Source organism: Vollenhovia emeryi, unplaced genomic scaffold, assembly GCF_000949405.1.
Source record: "Vollenhovia emeryi isolate VEMERY1.0 unplaced genomic scaffold, V.emery_V1.0 DF939139.1, whole genome shotgun sequence".
NCBI lineage: Eukaryota > Metazoa > Arthropoda > Insecta > Hymenoptera > Formicidae > Vollenhovia > Vollenhovia emeryi.
This window is the reverse complement of record NW_011967227.1, coordinates 35469-53599: the sequence shown is the minus strand read 5'-3', so window position 1 is coordinate 53599 and position 18131 is coordinate 35469. Positions and strand designations below refer to the sequence as shown.

General features: G+C 47.6%; 3 protein-coding genes across 5 annotated transcripts in view; all 3 read left to right on the top strand.

The window, feature by feature from the left end:
- The window catches only part of LOC105567320 (dosage compensation regulator), a 7624-nt gene extending 3875 nt beyond the window's left edge, over positions 1–3749 (top strand). The window contains exons 7-11 of the mRNA XM_012022101.1: positions 1–1206; positions 1275–1642; positions 1725–1994; positions 2068–2313; positions 3117–3749. Coding sequence (XP_011877491.1) covers positions 1–1206; positions 1275–1642; positions 1725–1994; positions 2068–2313; positions 3117–3422 — 2396 coding nt within the window. The 3' untranslated portion in view covers positions 3423–3749. The remainder of the gene's footprint in view (positions 1207–1274; positions 1643–1724; positions 1995–2067; positions 2314–3116) is intronic.
- Positions 3750–4091: 342 nt separating this feature from the next.
- LOC105567224 (JNK-interacting protein 3) lies at positions 4092–16242 on the top strand. Of its 3 annotated transcripts, XM_012021908.1 has the most exons (19): positions 4092–5171; positions 6112–6464; positions 6561–6681; positions 7740–8147; positions 8225–8425; positions 8514–8549; positions 8744–8761; positions 9094–9151; positions 9234–9290; positions 9367–9702; positions 9786–9965; positions 11408–11612; positions 11801–12693; positions 12813–13032; positions 13141–13426; positions 13495–13692; positions 13817–13906; positions 14100–14160; positions 14642–14718. In XM_012021908.1, exons 2-19 carry the CDS (start codon positions 6171–6173, stop codon positions 14643–14645), a joined length of 3666 nt encoding a protein of 1221 aa, XP_011877298.1. In that variant the 5' UTR covers positions 4092–5171; positions 6112–6170; the 3' UTR covers positions 14646–14718. The 3 variants fall into 3 exon arrangements, with proteins under 3 accessions (XP_011877298.1, XP_011877297.1, XP_011877295.1); XM_012021905.1 differs by lacking the exon at positions 14100–14160 and having other exon boundaries at positions 4095–5171; positions 14642–16242; XM_012021907.1 differs by lacking the exons at positions 8744–8761; positions 14100–14160 and having other exon boundaries at positions 4094–5171; positions 14642–16242.
- A 1421-nt stretch (positions 16243–17663) lies between these two features.
- The window catches only part of LOC105567222 (catalase), a 12291-nt gene continuing 11823 nt past the window's right edge, over positions 17664–18131 (top strand). Inside the window, exon 1 of the mRNA XM_012021903.1 lies at positions 17664–18017. Within this exon, the coding sequence (XP_011877293.1) occupies positions 17679–18017 (339 nt within the window). The 5' untranslated portion in view covers positions 17664–17678. The remainder of the gene's footprint in view (positions 18018–18131) is intronic.

Here is an 18131-nt window from a genome sequence, read left to right as displayed (position 1 = left end):
TCGTCACTCAGCCGAGACGAATCTCTGCCGTGTCCGTGGCCGACCGAGTCGCCACCGAGAGATGCGAGACCTTGGGACAGTCGGTCGGGTACTCCGTGCGGTTCGAGTCGTGCCTGCCGAGACCCTACGCCAGCATAATGTTCTGCACCGTCGGCGTACTCCTGAGAAAACTGGAGGGCGGCCTCAGGGGCGTGTCGCACGTCATCGTCGACGAGATCCACGAGCGCGACGTCAACTCGGACTTCATCATGGTGGTGCTCAGAGACATGATCCACATTTACCCCGAGCTCAGGATCATCCTCATGTCGGCTACGATCGACACGACGCTGTTCAGCGAGTACTTCAACAACTGCCCGGTGGTGGAGATTCCCGGCAGGGCGTTTCCCGTCCAACAGTACTTCCTGGAGGACTGTATACAGCTGACAAATTTCATTCCCCCGGCGGGCAACTGGAAGCGCAAGTCCAAGGACTCGGCGGACGATCTGCCGTTGGCGGATGGAGAACCGGAGGAGAATCTGAACGAGGTCATTGGCAACAATTACTCCATTGCGACAAAGAACGCCATGGCGCAGATGACGGAAAAGGAGATAAGCTTCGAGTTGATAGAGGCGCTGCTTATGTACGTAAAAAAGCAGGAGATCCCGGGTGCCGTGCTCATCTTCCTCCCCGGCTGGAACATGATATTCGCGTTGATGAAGCACCTTCAGCAGCACGCCGTCTTTGGCGGGTCGTCCTACCTCATCATTCCGCTGCACTCGCAATTACCTAGAGAAGATCAGCGTAAGGTCTTCGATCCCGTGCCGACATACGTAACGAAGATCATTTTGTCCACGAATATCGCAGAGACCTCGATCACGATCAACGATGTCGTCTACGTTATCGACTCTTGCAAGGCCAAAATGAAGCTGTTCACTTCGCATAACAATATGACCAATTACGCGACTGTCTGGGCCAGCAAGACGAATCTGGAGCAACGCAAGGGTAGAGCGGGCCGCGTCAAACCCGGCTTCTGTTTCCATCTGTGCTCGAAGGCCCGATTCAACAAGATGGACGAGCACATGACACCGGAGATGTTCAGGACGCCTCTGCACGAGCTGGCGTTGAGCATCAAACTGCTGCGACTGGGCAACATCGGCCAATTCCTGTCTAAGGCGATCGAGCCGCCGCCCATCGACGCTGTGATCGAGGCGGAGGTCGTCCTAAGAGGTACGTGTCCTTTTTCTACAGCCACCTTGTAGCGATCACGAGACTTTTTACAACGGTATGTCGTGCAGAAATGAAGTGCTTGGATAAGAACGACGAGTTGACGCCTCTCGGCAAGATCCTGGCGCGTCTGCCCATAGAACCGAGGCTGGGGAAAATGATGATCCTGGGATGCATGTTCCGCGTAGGCGACGCGCTCTCGACAATGGCCGCGAACAGCACGACTTTCCCCGAGGTGTACAACATGGGCCCGGACATGCGGAGGCTGACCACTCAGCAAAAGTGGTTCGCCGGCGCGCGGTACAGCGACCACGTCGCGATGTTCCACGCTTTTCAAGCGTGGGAGGAGGCGAGAAGCGGCGGCGAGTGGGCGGAACAGGCGTTCTGCGACTCCAAGAGCCTGAGCCTGCCGACCTTGCGGATCACCTGGGAAGCTAAGGTCGGTGAAACACAGCGGCTCGCCGTCGCGCCCTCCGCGCGGAATCGCCACCACGTTATTCCCGTTGTTCTTTTGTGTGCAGAATCAACTGCAGTCGCTGCTGCAGAGCGCCGGCTTCCCTGAGGAGACTCTATGCCCGATTCCGTTGAATTATCAGGCGGGCGCGGACCCGCGCCTCGACACCATCACTGCGCTGCTGTGCATGGGCCTGTACCCCAACGTGTGCTACCACAAGGAGAAGCGGAAGGTTCTCACTACGGAGTCGAAGGCCGCGCTGATTCACAAGACGTCGGTGAATTGCAGCAACTTGGAGCAAAACTTCCCGTTCCCGTTCTTCGTGTTCGGTGAAAAGGTAAGCTTTGTAAATATCTGTCTTTTGTTTTTTCGAACCCCCTCCCCGGTGACGCTCTTTCTTGTCTCGTTAGATTCGCACGAAAGCCGTGTCCTGCAAGCAAATGACCATGGTGTCGCCTATACACCTGCTGCTGTTTGGATCGCGCAAGGTGGAGTACGTGGACGGGGTGATTAGGCTGGACAACTGGATTAACTTGGACATTAATCCGCAACACGCGGCGGCCATAGTCGCTCTGCGACCCGCCCTGGAGAGTCTCGTAGTTCGGGCGTCCAAGGATCCAGAAGCGATCCTAGAGTTGAATCCAACCGAGGAGAAGGTATACATCGAATTTCATTTCTCCAAGAGCGAGGACGTCATCGACTTGAAAAAGTTATTCAGCACATTTACATCTGAATGTATTTGGCTCTTCAATTATTTGGATCTTGGATCTCGAAATTCACGTATAATCAAGTTGGCGCAAAAGATTTTCTATTTAATCGTTTGTCTATTAAAATTTGTATTAAAAAGATTCCAAATTCTTACAAAAAAAAAGACAGATTTGAAATATTTCTAAAGCCAGCGACACACGATGCTGTTTTGCCCACTGGATTTCTTGCAAGATCCAATAAGGATGCAGAGTAGATCAGCTGACTTGATCAGCTGACTTGATCAGAGTAGATCAGCTGACAAAATAGCATCGTGTGCCGCTGACTGAAGTAAATGAAAATACGTTTAATTGGAGAAAAGTGTATTAAAGCCAGTGACGATCATTTTGTTGCTATTTTTCTTTTCCACGACAGATGTAAGATCTTTGCGCCAACAAAGATCCCTTTCAATGATCGAGCATCTAATCCGACCGTGACTGGCGATGTGCTTTTAACACAGAAAATTTGTTGCGAAAAATATTACCAATTTATATATTTTTCGATAATATTTTTTCGCAATAAATTTTCTGCGTTAAAAACGCATCGGCAGTCATGGTCGATTAAAAGCTTCATCGTCGTTAATCATTTGCCGGCGTCAAACTCTTGATGTTAAAGATCCCTTTCTCTTTCTCCTCTTTTTTTCCGCAACGCTCGGTACACGATGACGTTTCCCGATAAGCCTGGCAAATGAAAATCCGTTTTCCCTCCTCGGCAGGTGATGAACGTGATCAAGGCGTTGTGCAGCATGAACGCTTGCCGCCACGAGCTCGAGCAGGTGACCAGCGGCGGCTTCCAAACCGCCCGGAGGTGGAGCAACTTTCGTCCGAGCTACAACACACCCCCGAAAATGATGCGCGGCAGCGGCGGTTACCGCGGCCCGGTCTCGAGCGAGTCCGGCGGTTTCAGCGGCGGCGGTGGCGGCGGGTACAGGGGGGGCTACAACAGGGGATACGGCGTTGGTCCACGCGGCCGAGGCGGAAACTGGAACGGCGGCGGTGGCGGATTTCGCGGGCGTTACTAATTGATTTTACTAAGTACTGTAATTACCGTGAACACTGTATTGCCGTATCCTAGATTGTACGGACCGGTACAGCGATACAGTAATTACAGTTGGCGTATACATTATAATCTAGTATAGCAATGATATTAAGCAAGTAACGTGCAATGTTACAATGTCTCGTTGATGTAAATTTGTTTTCTTTTTCTCTCTCGTAACGCTTATGCGACGTATACTGCGAGAGTACTTTTCCTCGTCTCTCTTTCGTTACGTAGGAGGTTTTTTAAATCGATGTAAACTGTGCGATGACAAAATAAACTGCAGTTGCGCTCATCGCGCGTTTGGACCGAACCAGAACATCCATTCCATCCAGATCGAATTTGGGCCGCCTGTAGTTTTTGCCGCGCGCAGCGGAAATTGGCGCAACCAGGGTTCGAGACAATTTAAAGGTCCGTCTGGTCGCGTGTTGCTTCGAGTCCGCAAAAATTCCTGCATTTCAAAAAGAGATGAATGTACATTGCGAGACGAAAGGAAACGATTGTAAGCATCTCTCGGTGGTTGCCGACTTTCTTCCCCGAGGGGTGGCGTTCGAATAAAACCAAACCAGCGGCGTGCTCGAGCGGAGAGATTTAAACTCCGACCCCTCGGTTCGTTCGTTTTTGAACAGCGCGCGCGTATCCACGCGCCACGCTCGCCGCGTAAATGTCCATTCCCGTCCCCCCCTTATTTTTCTCTCCCGCGTGAGAAGAACCTCCGATCAGCGCGGACCTCGCGACGCGTCGGCGTGGATGCGTCCAATTGCGCCACGTAGATACGCGTCGGTCAATGATAAGCGCGCTATCAACCGCCAGTCTGCGTCCCTCGAGAATCGCGGCATGGCAGCAGCCGTCGGATGACGCCACGGCCACCTAACGGAAGTGAACCGAGAGAGAGAGCAGGCGAAGGTAACGTCGTTCGCGGAGACGGGGATGTCGCGCGTCTATTTCCGTAACACGTTGCAATCGGGGTCGAAGGGGACCGCGAGAAACTGCGCGAGGGCCGGCCGTGTCGCCGTCGATTGACAGTCGCGCTCCGGAGTTCGCGCGGGAAGGAGAGAGAGAGAGCGTGCACCTGTCGCGTCGCGCGACCGTCAAAGTGTCGGGCCGTGCGCGCTCGCGTTTGGACCCCGAGCGAGAGGAAAGAGGAAGCAAAAAGAGAGAGCGCGCGCGGGGCAGTGGTTGTGCGAGACGTCACGCGCGATCGTCGGCGATCGCTCCCGTCCGTCCGTTGGCGCGTGCGGCCCGCGAGTGGCGCGGCGCGCGAGGTGGCCGAGGAGGTGAGACCACGGCTGTGTCCACGACGAGGACGAGAGTGACGCGCGACGGAAGAGAGCGAGAGAGGAGGAGGAGGACGACGACGCGCAGGTGATGCGATGAGACACCGCGAGCGCGCGGTGTCGAGCGAGCGTCCGCCGATCCCCGCGCAGCGAAACGACACGAGGCCGCTCGAGCGCGTCCGCCCGCGTACCCCGCGCGACGCTGTCGCACGCAGGAGGTTATAAGCGGAGTTATGTGCCCGACGACGAGCGCCGTTCGCGGTGGACCGCCGCCGAGCAGCAGCCGCCGCCTCCGCATCGCCGAGCAGCACCGAGTGGACGCGTTTCTTCGTGCTCTACACTTCCTGGAGACACGCGCTCTGCGCCCTTCAACGCCCTCGACGAAGTCCCGCGGCCCGGGACTCGTTTAATTGGCTGTGAAAAGTGCAACGTAACTGTCGGCGTATCGAGTCCAAAGAGTTGAGTTGTGCAACAGCGCGGCAAAATGCGTCTTTTTTCCTGCTTTTTTTCTTTCGGTTTCCGTCCCTTCCCCTCGCGACCAGATGTCGCAGATTGGCCGCCCGAGTGGACCTCGGGGAGGAGTAAAATGTTGGCTGCGCTCTGGCGGTTCGCTCGCGGATTGCCATCGGTGTTACGTCTGCGTCAGGCCTCGTGTGCTTTGTCCGCCTAACAGCCGATCTGACAGCGGAAGTGAAGCAGAATCGTGTCATTTCGCCATTCAAATAGAATGGACCTGTCAAACGATCACGAGGTGACAGATTACACTTGGTTTCTACAGCTAATCTGCCATTAACAGATTCACGGTTTTCTGCTAACGTTCTGTTGACAGTGTCGGCAAACTGAGCTATTCGGTAACTCTTTGCGGATTCGAGCAAAATGTCGCCTCAGTCTGACATAATCTGCCAGCAGAAGCCGAGCAAGATTCGTCTCGTTTCGTAGTCATTTAAATGGTCACAAGACAGTACACGTCGCTCAGCTTCTACAGTCAATCTGCCGCGTCTGGACGTCGATCGTGGAAGTGTTTGGAGCGGATTCCGATCGGAATTATTCCGCTTCCCCTGGAAAACGTGGCAGAAATCCAGGAAATAATGGAGCGACTCCGATCGGAATCCATTCCGGACATTTCCATGACACCTGTCAGCAAAGTTCGCCAAGCTCTCGCCGGTATTTTGCCGGCAAAAATTTCTTAAACGCTTTGTACACGTTTCACTCTTTATGCTACTTGGATTGCCGTGCTTTGAAAATGTACTTGAAGCATTTTTTGCCACCTACACATCGCTGATAAATTTCCTTGGAAACAAAGCGTTGTTGAGTCTTGCTAGTATATGTGTATAGAATGGAGCGATTGGTGAATCACTGCTTCTTTAATCCAATCTGAATGTGTTATCATTGTTGCAGGTATATAGATAGATATATATATATATAGGTATAGATATATATACACAACACTGGTCAAAATGGATCAAGAAACGGTCTACGGCACACACGAGGATAGCCATGTCGTCATGTCGGAGAAGGTGCAGTCCTTGGCAGGCAGCATCTATCAAGAGTTCGAGAAGATGATAGCGAGATACGACGAGGATGTAGTGAAAGACTTGATGCCTCTGCTAGTCAATGTGTTAGAATGTCTGGATATATCGTACACCGAGAATCAAGAGCGCGAGGTCGAACTGGAGCTGCTGAGAGAGGATAACGAGCAGCTTGTCACGCAGTACGAAAGGGAGAAGCAACTGAGAAAAGCGTCGGATCAGGTAACTGCTTGGCCCCTTTCAAACGCATCGGCTATAAATTGCACAAGATAACAATACAGTTGCGCCGTGATGTAACGTGATTACGTTTTGTATCAGAAACTTCTCGAATTGGAAGACATTTCCGAGGATGAGAGGAAGGAGCTGCTGTCGAAGATCGACAGCTTGGAGTCTATCGTAAGAATGCTGGAACTGAAGACTAAGAACTCTCACGATCACGGTACAAATGCCATTGGCGCTTCCAGTCTACCCATTCACAGTTCTTCCCTCTACAGTAGAGTAGAAGATTTTCTTCTTTTGTTTTATGTTATTCATACTCATTCTTGTCCGCCACTCTGTGATAGGGATTGTGCGTGGAACCCAAGGTGCCGATTTACCATCCATTTCTTGTCGTTCCTTGCTGATTTGTTATTTTCTTCACTCATTCTCATACTCTGTTATTTTATATATCAGGGGGATCGGAAAGTAATATCGTTTTTATAAATTATATAGATTTTCCTAGTTTTTTTTATTTAAGAATATAACTGCCCTCATTTTCTATGATTTAGAGGAAAGTCCCCTGTTATGAGATAGCGGGCTTTCGGTTAAATTAATAGGCGTCATCTGTTGATTCCGCCATGCATTTGTTGCCCTTGGAGCGAAATCTGTTTAGTGGAAAATTCACCATTGTGTGATCGTCGCGAAAAAAGATTTGTGATTGAATTTAGGTATTGAAAAGCTGTTATCTCAAACTAAAAACCTATCTCATAATAGAGAACTCGCCTCTGAATGAGACGACTTGAACGTCACTCTCAAATTTTTATCCGCTAATACTGCAGTGATCTGAAAAAATAATGGAATTATTAGTTGTACTGAGAGAATACTCTAAATAGAGTTTCTATAGACCGTGGCTGCATTATTACCACGACAAAATTGTCTAATATGTTCTTGACTGAGTTTTGCAATCATAATCATGAACGTCCAAAGAAGTAACATAAAATACAGAGAATAACTTCATATTAAAGAAACGATATCTCTTTCCGATTTTCCTCGTATAATTTTATTTATAATGCTGTTGTATTTTGTCACTTGACGCTTTATAATAAATGGTCATTTGCTTGCTTTTACACTGGCGATAAATGCCTGCTATCTAAAGTAAATGATTATTTAAATTGAAGAGCTCTATTTGCGTAAATGTTGTTTACCACATGAATGAAAAATGTGGAGGATGTTCCGTGTCCAGAACTTGACACTCGCAGATTACGCACACCACTGAATATTCAACATTTTTTTTCGCAGTTGGTCGGCTCGAGGAGAAGGAAGCTGAATTGAAACGCGAGTATTCCCGGCTGCACGACAGATACACGGAATTATTTAAGACCCATGTCGATTACATGGAGAGGACCAAAATGCTGGTTGGTAGCACGGAAAGATTGGAGAGCGTGTCCGCCAGCCGTGCGCCATCGCGGCTACCTTCCCTCGGACTTGCTCATATGTCGCGCAGCTCCGGCCCGCTTAGTTACGGCTTTCAGAGCTTGGAGGCGAGCATAAACGCCGAGGACGTTCAAGAGGATATCGTACCAAATGTCGTTAACCTGAGAACCGAAATGTTGGACAGTAGCATCGAAGCCGCTATCGAGAAATCCGACAAGAGCCAACTAACTGATAAACCGTTACAAGAGAACAAGACTACAGCTATATCTAGACGTATGTCGCGTTCGATAAGATCCTGTAGACTTTTCGTTGCAATTGTGAGACTCTGAGTTAAGGATGTGTCTTTGCAGACGAAAGTCCGGAAACGGAAATACCGCCAACTTTAGTGACGCCAACGACGCCGACCGCGGGCATAGAGAAGTTAGCGACCACGCCGGGAGGTAGAAGCAGGACCGAGAGAGAACAACGAAGCGGCAACACGCTGTATCAGGAGCTGAGTTTCCAAGATGCGGACGCGCTGGGCGAAATGGACGAAGGCGCAGATATCACCGGTATTGCATTCACGTCACGCGGAAATATCTTAAAGCTCGTTTTTCGGTCCTTCCGAAGCGCTAAATCGGTACGTTCGATTGATTTCAGGAAGCTTGGTACATCCTGGAGAATACGCTTCATCAGGTACGTTTGATTCCATTCCGCGACTTTCGCGGTATGCACATACGTTCATTAATTCATTCATCCGCCCATCTTTTCAGTTAACAGTTTCCTCAACTTATATTATCTTTGTATTGTGTTTCATTATTTGCTACCGCATCCTGTGCTGGCTCGTGTACCTGCAACACGCGATCGCATGACACTAATTTACCATGCAGTTAATGACAACTTCTTTGGTAAGATATGCTAATAATACGTTAATACGTTTTCGTACGATATACACGATGTACGATACACATTTTTCCCAGTAATTAACACCAGATCACGTTGACAGGACAGTTATTCTCAAATTTGCTTTCTATATAACAACTACCTACGGAGAAGAATGAGAAATTCTAATTACAATAGCTTCTTATCTCTCTTACCTGCTATGTGACATTGCAATTAAAAAAAAATTGGAATTTTAAATATAACACACTCTCAAGAAGTAAAACAATGTTTAAGTATAATACATTTGGTCTCTGTAAAAGAAGTTGTGTTGCGATACATTTATCTATTTTTTTTACAGGCATGGGAAAGGAGGTAGAAAATCTGATTATGGAGAACAATGAATTGCTAGCAACAAAGTACGTTTTTAATTTTGTTAATAAAGTAACGCAACTTTATTCTATATCTTAACAGTCTCTAACATTAGATATTCCCTTGCAGGAACGCGCTTAACGTTGTCAAAGACGATCTAATTGTGAAAGTGGACGAATTAACGAGGTAAGTCACTGTTAAATCCTTCTCATTGCAACACCGATATAATTTCTAGATATTATTAGAAACTTGAACATTCCAGTGAGCAAGAAATATTACGGGAGGAGGTGCGAGGTTTACAGCAGGCGCGCGAACGATTGCGGCAACGAATCGCCGCCCTCGAGGAAGAGCTGAAGAAGGTGAAGGAAGAGGCAGAGGCGGCGGCCAAAGCGACGAAAAGCGACGACGAGGAGGACGTGCCTCTGTCTCAAAGGAAGCGGTTTACGCGCGTGGAAATGGCAAGAGTGCTCATGGAACGAAATCAGTATAAGGAACGGTTTATGGAGCTCCAAGAGGCTGTGAGGTGGACGGAGATGATAAGAGCCAGCAAGACCGATCCTTCCAGTATCTCGGGTGGAAAGGGTTCGGTGTGGAAGTTGTATGTGTCTATCGCTCTGCCGAACCTAAAACGATAAGGGAAATGGACCAAAAGGGGATTGATCCGTCCTTTTCTCGTTCTAGTTTTAGCAACCTCTTCACAGGCCCGGCCGATCGAGGGACGTTAGTGCGTTCCGCGCACACGCTGCCGCACGTACGATACAGCGCGCCGGCGAATCAGGTCGTCCCGGCGCCGCCCCTGGATGCCATGCGTAGACGTACGTTGAAAAATCGCCAAGACTTTCTCGACCAAGGAGACACCATGTGAGAAATTAATCAAATTTTACTACATGCACGTAGATATGTTTTACGTCGACTTGACACATCGAAATCTGCCTAATTTTAATCTGTTACAACTTATTTTCATCAATGTTCTTTTGTCGTTTTATACTTTTCTCCTGATCTGATCATCGTTTAACGAGCTTGAGTTCATTTTCTTTCCCAAGGAAAATGTCTCTCGCGAATACGTAATGTTACACAGTTTACACGCAGGCTGCAATTCAATGCGTAACCTCGGTACTCTTTGTAACGAAAATCATAGTGACGAAACGTATAAAAAGGTAATGCTGTTTTATAATCCACGTGGGGCTGATTTATACCGGGAAAAAATTTAGTATGACTTTCTGAATTGCTCATCTTTGCAGATTAGAATCCTCTTTGGTCAGTTGGGATCCGTAATCTTTTGTCACGATTCACGATATTAGTCTCAATTGCGCTAGAAAGACGTGAGTCTTTTCTGAATAATCTTACAATTAGCCTGTTTACTGGCGAGTTTGCGCGCATTGATGTATATATGTATTAACCTAGTTTTCGCTTCACTCTGTAATCTTTTTGGCTTTCAACAAAGTATCTAGAGAGGAAAATTTTACTAGATCTGGGCGTGTCATCAAGGTGGAAACGGTGTAGCGTTTTGTGAGGCATTAAGATTGTTCTTTCCATAATTCTGTTTTGATATTACCACACGTTTAATTTTACTTAAAAATTCTTTTATCAATTACCCGTTAGTCAAGTTTTATTATCAAGTTCTAGCATGGTTTGTATATATTACGATAATGTACACCTTGTTGAATATGCAGGAGTTGCACTAATTAAACCATTAGGTCAATTTTTCAAGTAATACGTTTGAATAAAAGAAAAAAAAAAAGAAGCACATAATTTTGTAAATACAGAATTTGTACAATCTTTGGAAAAATAATAACATGCGATCGTTACTGATCGAAAGAAATAAATGAAGTTTTGATTACGTTATAAACTTGGCCTTTATTTCACTCTTGTTACTGCGCTTTTGGTCTTTTTGTTGTTCGGGTTTCGTCCTTGCCTCTCCCTCGTGGCGTTGTCAAGAGATACCTGGTTTTTCTGGCTTCGGGTGGGGTGCTTATTGGTCAGCAGGTAAATCTGTTCCGCTCTACTTCTAACTTTCCGCTTCAACGTCAGATTCTAAGAAGTACGATAGATATATCCGTATCTAGCATACGTGTCCTACATATGTCAGTAAATTTGAGACAAGAATGAGACTGTGAGAATCGATGGAGATGGAAGCAGAATGGTCGGAGGAGGTGTGGTGGTGAGATGGATGGTCGGACGGACAGTCAACAGTCACAGTTTACCGTTTGCTAACGCGGAAAAGTTGCGACGATCTTTTTCCCTTCTCTCGAGACTCGTGAGCGCGCGATAATTAATATAATACATTCGTGTCGTCGTTGCAGATCGTCCGAGAAGCTCGTAGCGAGACGCGCGAGCGAGCGAAGAGAGCAGTACCGTCAGGTGCGGGCGCACGTTAAGAAGGAGGACGGCCGTCTGCAAGCCTACGGATGGAGTTTACCCGGGAAGCCAAGCGCTCCCGTCAAGCAACCCCCTGTCCCAGTTCCGGTGTACTGTCGACCCCTGCAGGAAACCGAGCCAGGCATGAAGGTACGTGTTTACATTAGCTCATATTCTCAATCTTCTTTTATTGATAAAAGTGTCTGTAGAAGATCTCTCTCAGTCAATAAGAATCCTTCAAAATTTTAGCGGCACTTTTATCGATAAAAGAGAATTTAGAACCGTTGCCCCTCCGTTTCCTGATGAAGAGAGTGAGTTCACCGGGTTGGTTTTGCCAGATTTGGTGCGGCGCCGGTGTGAATCTGAGCGGCGGGAAGACGCGCGACGGCGGCTGCATGGTCGGCGGCAGCGTGTTCTACGCGGCCGAGGCTCAGGAAACGAGCAACGCGAAGGCGGAGGCTGAAGATGCCGTGGAACACCTGGACAAGGAGCTCCAGGAGAGCGAGAATCGACGGCTCGAGGCGGAACGATGGGAGCAACAGCTGAGCTCGCTCGTCTGGATCTGCACCTCGACGCAGAAGATGTCCAAGGTTACGGTGATAGACGCGAACAATCCGGCGGATGTTCTCGAGGTGTTTAACGTGTGTCAGGGACACCTGCTCTGCATCGCGAGCGTGCCCGGTGCCAAGGAGAGCGACTACGCGCAGTCCTCGAGCGAGAATTCGATTCGCAACTCGGCGAACGGCACGGCGAACGACAACGGGAACAACAACGACGGCGAGGACGTCGCGAACGCGAACGAGACCGAGGAGCAGCACGGCCAGAGAAATCATCAGAATGCCGAGGTCGACAAAAGTAAGAGCGAGTCTGACAATCAGTCGGAGGATCAGGCCAACGAGAATACCGAAAAGTCTGCCGAGACGGATCAGAACTCCACGAACGAGCCGCAGAGTCTGGAGAGTATAGACAGCGAGACCGCGAACCTGGGGAAGGTGAACTTCGTACGGTACAACGGCGAGGCGCATCCCTCGCGATCGAACGACAAGGGCGCCGTGAACGAAGGGGCGAAGGAGGAGGTTGCCGAAGAGACGCCCATCGAGAAGATGTCGTCCATACAACCGACCATGTGGCTCGGAGCTCAAAACGGCGCGGTTTTCGTTCATTCGGCCGTTGCCAAGTGGTCGGTGTGCCTGCACTCCGTGAAGCTGAGGGATGCGGCGTTAGCTATTGTGTACGTAGCTCTTTCGAGTAGCAAGGACCGTAGCGTAGACGAAAGAAAACTTAAGCGAGAGCCTCTAACTGGAAGATTTTGTTGATGAGAGATTTAATAGGAACCCCTTTTCACATTAGGCACGTGCAGGGCCGAGTTCTGGTCGCTTTAGCGGACGGAACTGTAACGATATTCCGTAGAGGCGTGGACGGACAATGGGACTTGTCTCAATATCACGTGATCACGCTCGGCAGCCCTCAACATTCCATTAGATGCATGACCGCGGTTAGCGGGAAGACAGTATGGTGCGGATACAGAAACAAGATTCACGTGATCGATCCTATTTCGATGACGCTTGAGGTACAGACTGGGATTGTTCTTAAAAGGATATGATACATGTACAGAAGGAGAAAGATAAAGATGAAGCTCTTGACAAACCGATAAGAACTAGAATTTTCTATTTTACAGTGCACAGTGGACGCGCATCCTCGCAGAGAATCTCAAGTGCGGCAGCTGGCGTGGCTGGGCGACGGCGTGTGGGTCAGCATCAGGCTCGACTCGACGTTGAGACTCTATCACGCTCACACCTACCAGCACCTCCAGGACGTCGACATAGAGCCGTACGTCAGCAAGATGCTCGGCACGGGAAAACTGGGTTTCTCCTTCGTGCGCATCACCGCTCTGCTCATTTCCTCCAACAGGCTGTGGATCGGCACCGGTAACGGAGTGATAATCTCGGTGCCATTGTCGGAGAGTAAGTGAAGAGACAGCATCCTCGTATTCACTGGCACTCGCCAGCTCTGTAACACCGCGTTGCCGCAGGTGCGGGTGGCTCAATGGCGGTGTCCAGAGTGCAGACGGGTAGCAACAAGAGCGACGCGCCGGGAGTCGGTGTCAGGATCTTCGCGTCGGAGCGAGGAGTCGTGCCGGGAAGTTTCATACCTTATTGCAGTATGGCCCATGCGCAGCTTAGTTTTCACGGGCACAGAGACGCCGTGAAGATGTTCGTCGCTGTACCCGGTCAGTTCCGGAACGACCGATATCGTCTCTCGATATACATACATGTCGATTAGTTTTCTCCCTTTTTTTTCAAGCAAGGTTTCTTCTCGGAGAGATTAATAACTTCAAATTAAATCGCTTCTAGGTCACGGTGGCCAGAGCGCGGTGACGGATGGAACGCAGCCTGCGATGCTCGTTCTCTCGGGCGGCGAGGGTTACATCGATTTTAGAGTTGGTAAGCAAATTTTTGTAATGGTTTGCGCGAGGTATGGCGTCTCAATTACAAATCCGAAATAAACTCTGAAAGAACGCAGCCGTTGTAGACGAAATGAATTTTTACAATCATTGTCTTTTGTTGTACGAAAATCGGTAAAGACTTATAAGTTGTGATTTAAGTTTGTGTTTAACGAGTTATTGCACAATTTTAGCAGACGAAGCTGAAGACGAGAGTGATGTGGCGACACACCTAATTGTGTGGCAGATGGTCAGGTATGCCCCCAGAGAGAAGCAAGAAGCGTGGTCGATTTCTATATATTTCGATTTGAATGAACGTTTCTCTGTCCTGACGAACGGCACTATTAATCGGTGCATCTTTTACTAACAGAACAACATTTCCCACTGTTGCACGGTAGAATAAAGTTCGACTAACAACAACATTGCTATAATCTTTGCATATTGAATACATATATGACTGTGGGGTATCTCGAATTTCTACAGATTGCCTGCGTGTTTATCGCACATGTGCACACGTTGCGCACGTGCACAAACATCAAAGTTGAAGAACAAGTATACGAGAGGAGAATTTAATATTCTGACTTCTTAAAGGCGACAGTACATCATATATCTTATTCTCTGGGGGTTGGGCTTTCCCATCTATCATGCATTGTCTTGTAGTAAACGCAACTTATGCCTGTTTTCTCTCATTCGGGGATATTTATTCGCCAGTAATAACATTTTCACCATCTTCCAGGTGATGGGGAGGAGACGGAGGAAAGCATGGACCGATCGAACACTGCGATCAGCAACGAAGAGCACGGTGAGCAGAGTCATCTGATTGTGTGGCAAGTGCAATGTCCCCTACCGATGCCAATCAATGGCTAGCCTACGGACAAGCGTGACTCGCTGGATGGCTCAGCTTGCAGCGCGGCATTACGCGTGTCGTCGACGGATCACCGGATCACGGATTATCGGATTACGGATTGTGAATCATTGATGCTCGAGCGAGCGAGCCTCGTCGCTGCGAACTAATGTGTGCTACCTACACCTAGATATACTAATATAACGTAGCAGAGTTAATAATTCCCAAAGTAATTATCACGATTTTTCATATTAGCAGAACGGAGACAATGGTATCAAATCATGAGTTTTTCCGAATCACGAGTCAGTTGTCGCGACATTCTTCCATAGCAGAGACGTATTTACCGTGTGGTGTCTTGCATGCGTGCTGGCAGAATTTTCGTAGGGTTCACAAATTTTATCGGTGCAGATCATTTTCAACTCCGATGTGGATCATCCTCTCGCTTTCTCGTTGAGCCGCGCATTCCTTAACTTAAGCATGCGTACGTAGGATCAAACTGTTTAAGTGACATGTGCCGGAGAGTTTTTCACGACGAGTGTTCATTTTTACAATAATCACGTTTTACGAATAGCGGGGTGGTAGCGTTATTTCAACTAACCATTGTGATAATGCGACGACGACACTACAACGCGGGACGGGATGAGTTTCGAAGCTGCCGTTGCCACAATTGCTACAATAGAGGAAAAACAGACATTCGTTCGAAGTACTTCGCAGTATGTACCTGTCGCGTGAATGTTTCTCAGTCGCCGTTATACGCAGTACGCAGAGGATGCAAGGTGCGTGCAAACTCAGGCAGATTCCTAGGCGTAATGTAATATTAATTTTTCGTCGGAGAGTATATTATTTTCCAGACCTAATCAGTTTTATTCGCGTACATCGTGTCGAACATAATGATAATAATAATATATATATATACATACATACATATATATAATTATTATATATATTCCTCTCTTCTCTCCCCTCGATCAAGCATCGTTAGATTGTGCTCGGCGAAATGTAGCGGTTTACACGATTATTAGGAGCAACTCGCCAATGATGTAAATAACAATAAGATGTTTATATAGCGCTGTTATGTAGATCTGTTATTTAATTTCCTTTCGCGGACGAGCAGAGTTGTTTTGCAAGTACGTAAGATCTGTCCTCTCTATCCTTGCATATTTTAGCCCACCCTCAGTACGCTACCAAAGATATGGAACGGCGATCCGATAATGTCGTTTGTATTGTTTACAACGAGAATTGTGTGCTTCGAAGTGGAATGTTTTGCTCTTTGTCCTTCTTAGCTCTCGGCCGAGCCAACTGATATCCGGACTGAAGTGAAATTTTTGTAAATTCCCACAGTGAGGTGGTGCGATTTAGACGGCAATTTTTAGATACGTGTGATAAGAGGGCTGCGCATTATCGTGCGAGCCGGCTTTTAATGTCGAGCTCGGAATTGTACCTGGCTCAGGTGGCGTTGTAACGGCATTAATAAACGAAGTTATGGAAGTAAATCGCTCGGCACCGATTTTCCCCGTAGTTTCGTACGGATTAATGCATGCAAAACACAGTTCTGTTTTTTCCAAAGGGAAAAAGAACGATGTTTAATTAGTTATATTGTGATTAATTCATAGCGGCATTAAACTTGTTTCCACGAAGTAACAAGACTCGCATCAGTAGTTTTATTAGATTATATTTATTTCGTTTTTGCTTTTCCAATGTTATGCAATGTTTCTACTAATTGTAAAATATGTTGGAGCTCACATATGTCGATTTATATATTGCTGTTTTGACGTGGATATACACATCTATACTGACCGATTTGTTACGTTTCCTTGAACTATTTTCACATCGCAGCAAAGCGAAATTAACAAAGTTTCGCGAGGGGCATGAGATTCTATTTTTACCGAACAAAATACAATCTAGTGGCTGCAGCAAACTGTCAAGCCGTCCGCTTGGACGTGTTCGTGAATAATTTTGTTATCTTTAATGGCACTCTGGGCAAACAGTGATAATCTAATCAGCATATATTTTTAAGGTACGCTTTTTATCATCGTGTCAGATTCATCTCTCTCATGTACAAATGCACATTCTTGCGTGTTATTTAACCTCTGTAATTAGAAATCTATGTTTCCCTGTTTACTTTTATCTTTAATATCTCTGTTTTATTTAAATTATAATAAATAAGTAATACATTAAAATAATCACGTTGCTTTGTACAAACGTACGTTTTGATCCGAGGGGGAAACCGCTGACCAAAATCTTGTACACCAATGCCCACTAATGCCCAGTGGGCATTACTTTATCTTATCTTGTTTTATCTTATTGTATCTTATTTTATCTTATTTTATCTTTATAATGCCCCAGCAAGACGTAATGCCCAAAAAATGCCCTAGTAATGCCCAGTAATGCCGCAAATCTGTACACCACAATGTCCTCAGCGGTTTCCCCCTCGTTTTCATCCGAAGGAACTTTCTAACAATATGTGTTAAAAGTTTCTCGTAAAGTTGTCAACATTTGGTTTAAAATTACTTGGCTGCAATACTGTCGCGTTTTTATACTCGTAAAGAATTCGAATATCATTTTTATCTAGGTTCGAGTTTACTTGGAAGTAAACAGCTTTTACTTTTTAAGATAATTTTAAGGAGCTTGGAAACCATGCAAACCGCTTCGAGCGACTGAACACTCGGTAAATCAAGCGTAATTGAACGAGATCTCAACTTTCGCTAGAACTGACTTTACAATAATGTAAGAAAATCTAAATTTTACAAATCAACTGTATTACAGGAACAAAATTGGCAAACATTCAGAACAAAGGACAATTTCTTTTTTTTCCAGAAGTCAGCGAATTTTGCGGCGGCCGCAAAATAACCCTGGACAGCCTGCGAAGGGGCCAACACTGTATATTCAAAATCGGATCGCGAATGCCGCTCTAGGATCGCGCCGAGGTATGTCGAGAGCGCGTGCGGACCGGCTCCTTCGAACGCTCCCGCCGCTGCTCCTCCGTCGGCGTGAAGTTGCCGGGAGTCGCGCGCACCTCTACCTCTCGTCTACCGCGACCCGGCAGGGGCGTGATAAAAGCCCGCCTTCGCCGCCGCCGGCCAGTCGCTGCGTAACGTCGGTAGACTTGTCTGCGCCCGTGTACCGCGCCGTGCCCGCTCCCGCGCCTCGCGCATCCTCGATTCGACGACTTTACGGACGTAGCTGCGAGAGATCGACCGGCGAGATGGCCTGCCCGATGAGGGATCCCGCCTCGGAACAGCTCAACGATTACAAGAAGAAGGTCAAGGTGAGATATTGGATCTAACGTCCGTCCCTTACGGGCCGAACTGTGGGACTGCGTTAGAAGGAGAAAAAGAAACTGGTGTAGCGCAACCAGTTGTAAAGGCTGGTCTACAATACA

Bases quoted from the DNA above. Each gene is read 5' to 3' on its own strand.
- LOC105567224 (XM_012021905.1), top strand. From the start codon at position 6,171: ATGGATCAAGAAACGGTCTACGGCACACACGAGGATAGCCATGTCGTC. The intron at 13,693-13,816 runs GTCAGTTCCGGA...AATCGCTTCTAG, and splicing joins GATGTTCGTCGCTGTACCCG to GTCACGGTGGCCAGAGCGCG. The intron at 13,907-14,641 runs GTAAGCAAATTT...ACCATCTTCCAG, and splicing joins TTACATCGATTTTAGAGTTG to GTGATGGGGAGGAGACGGAG.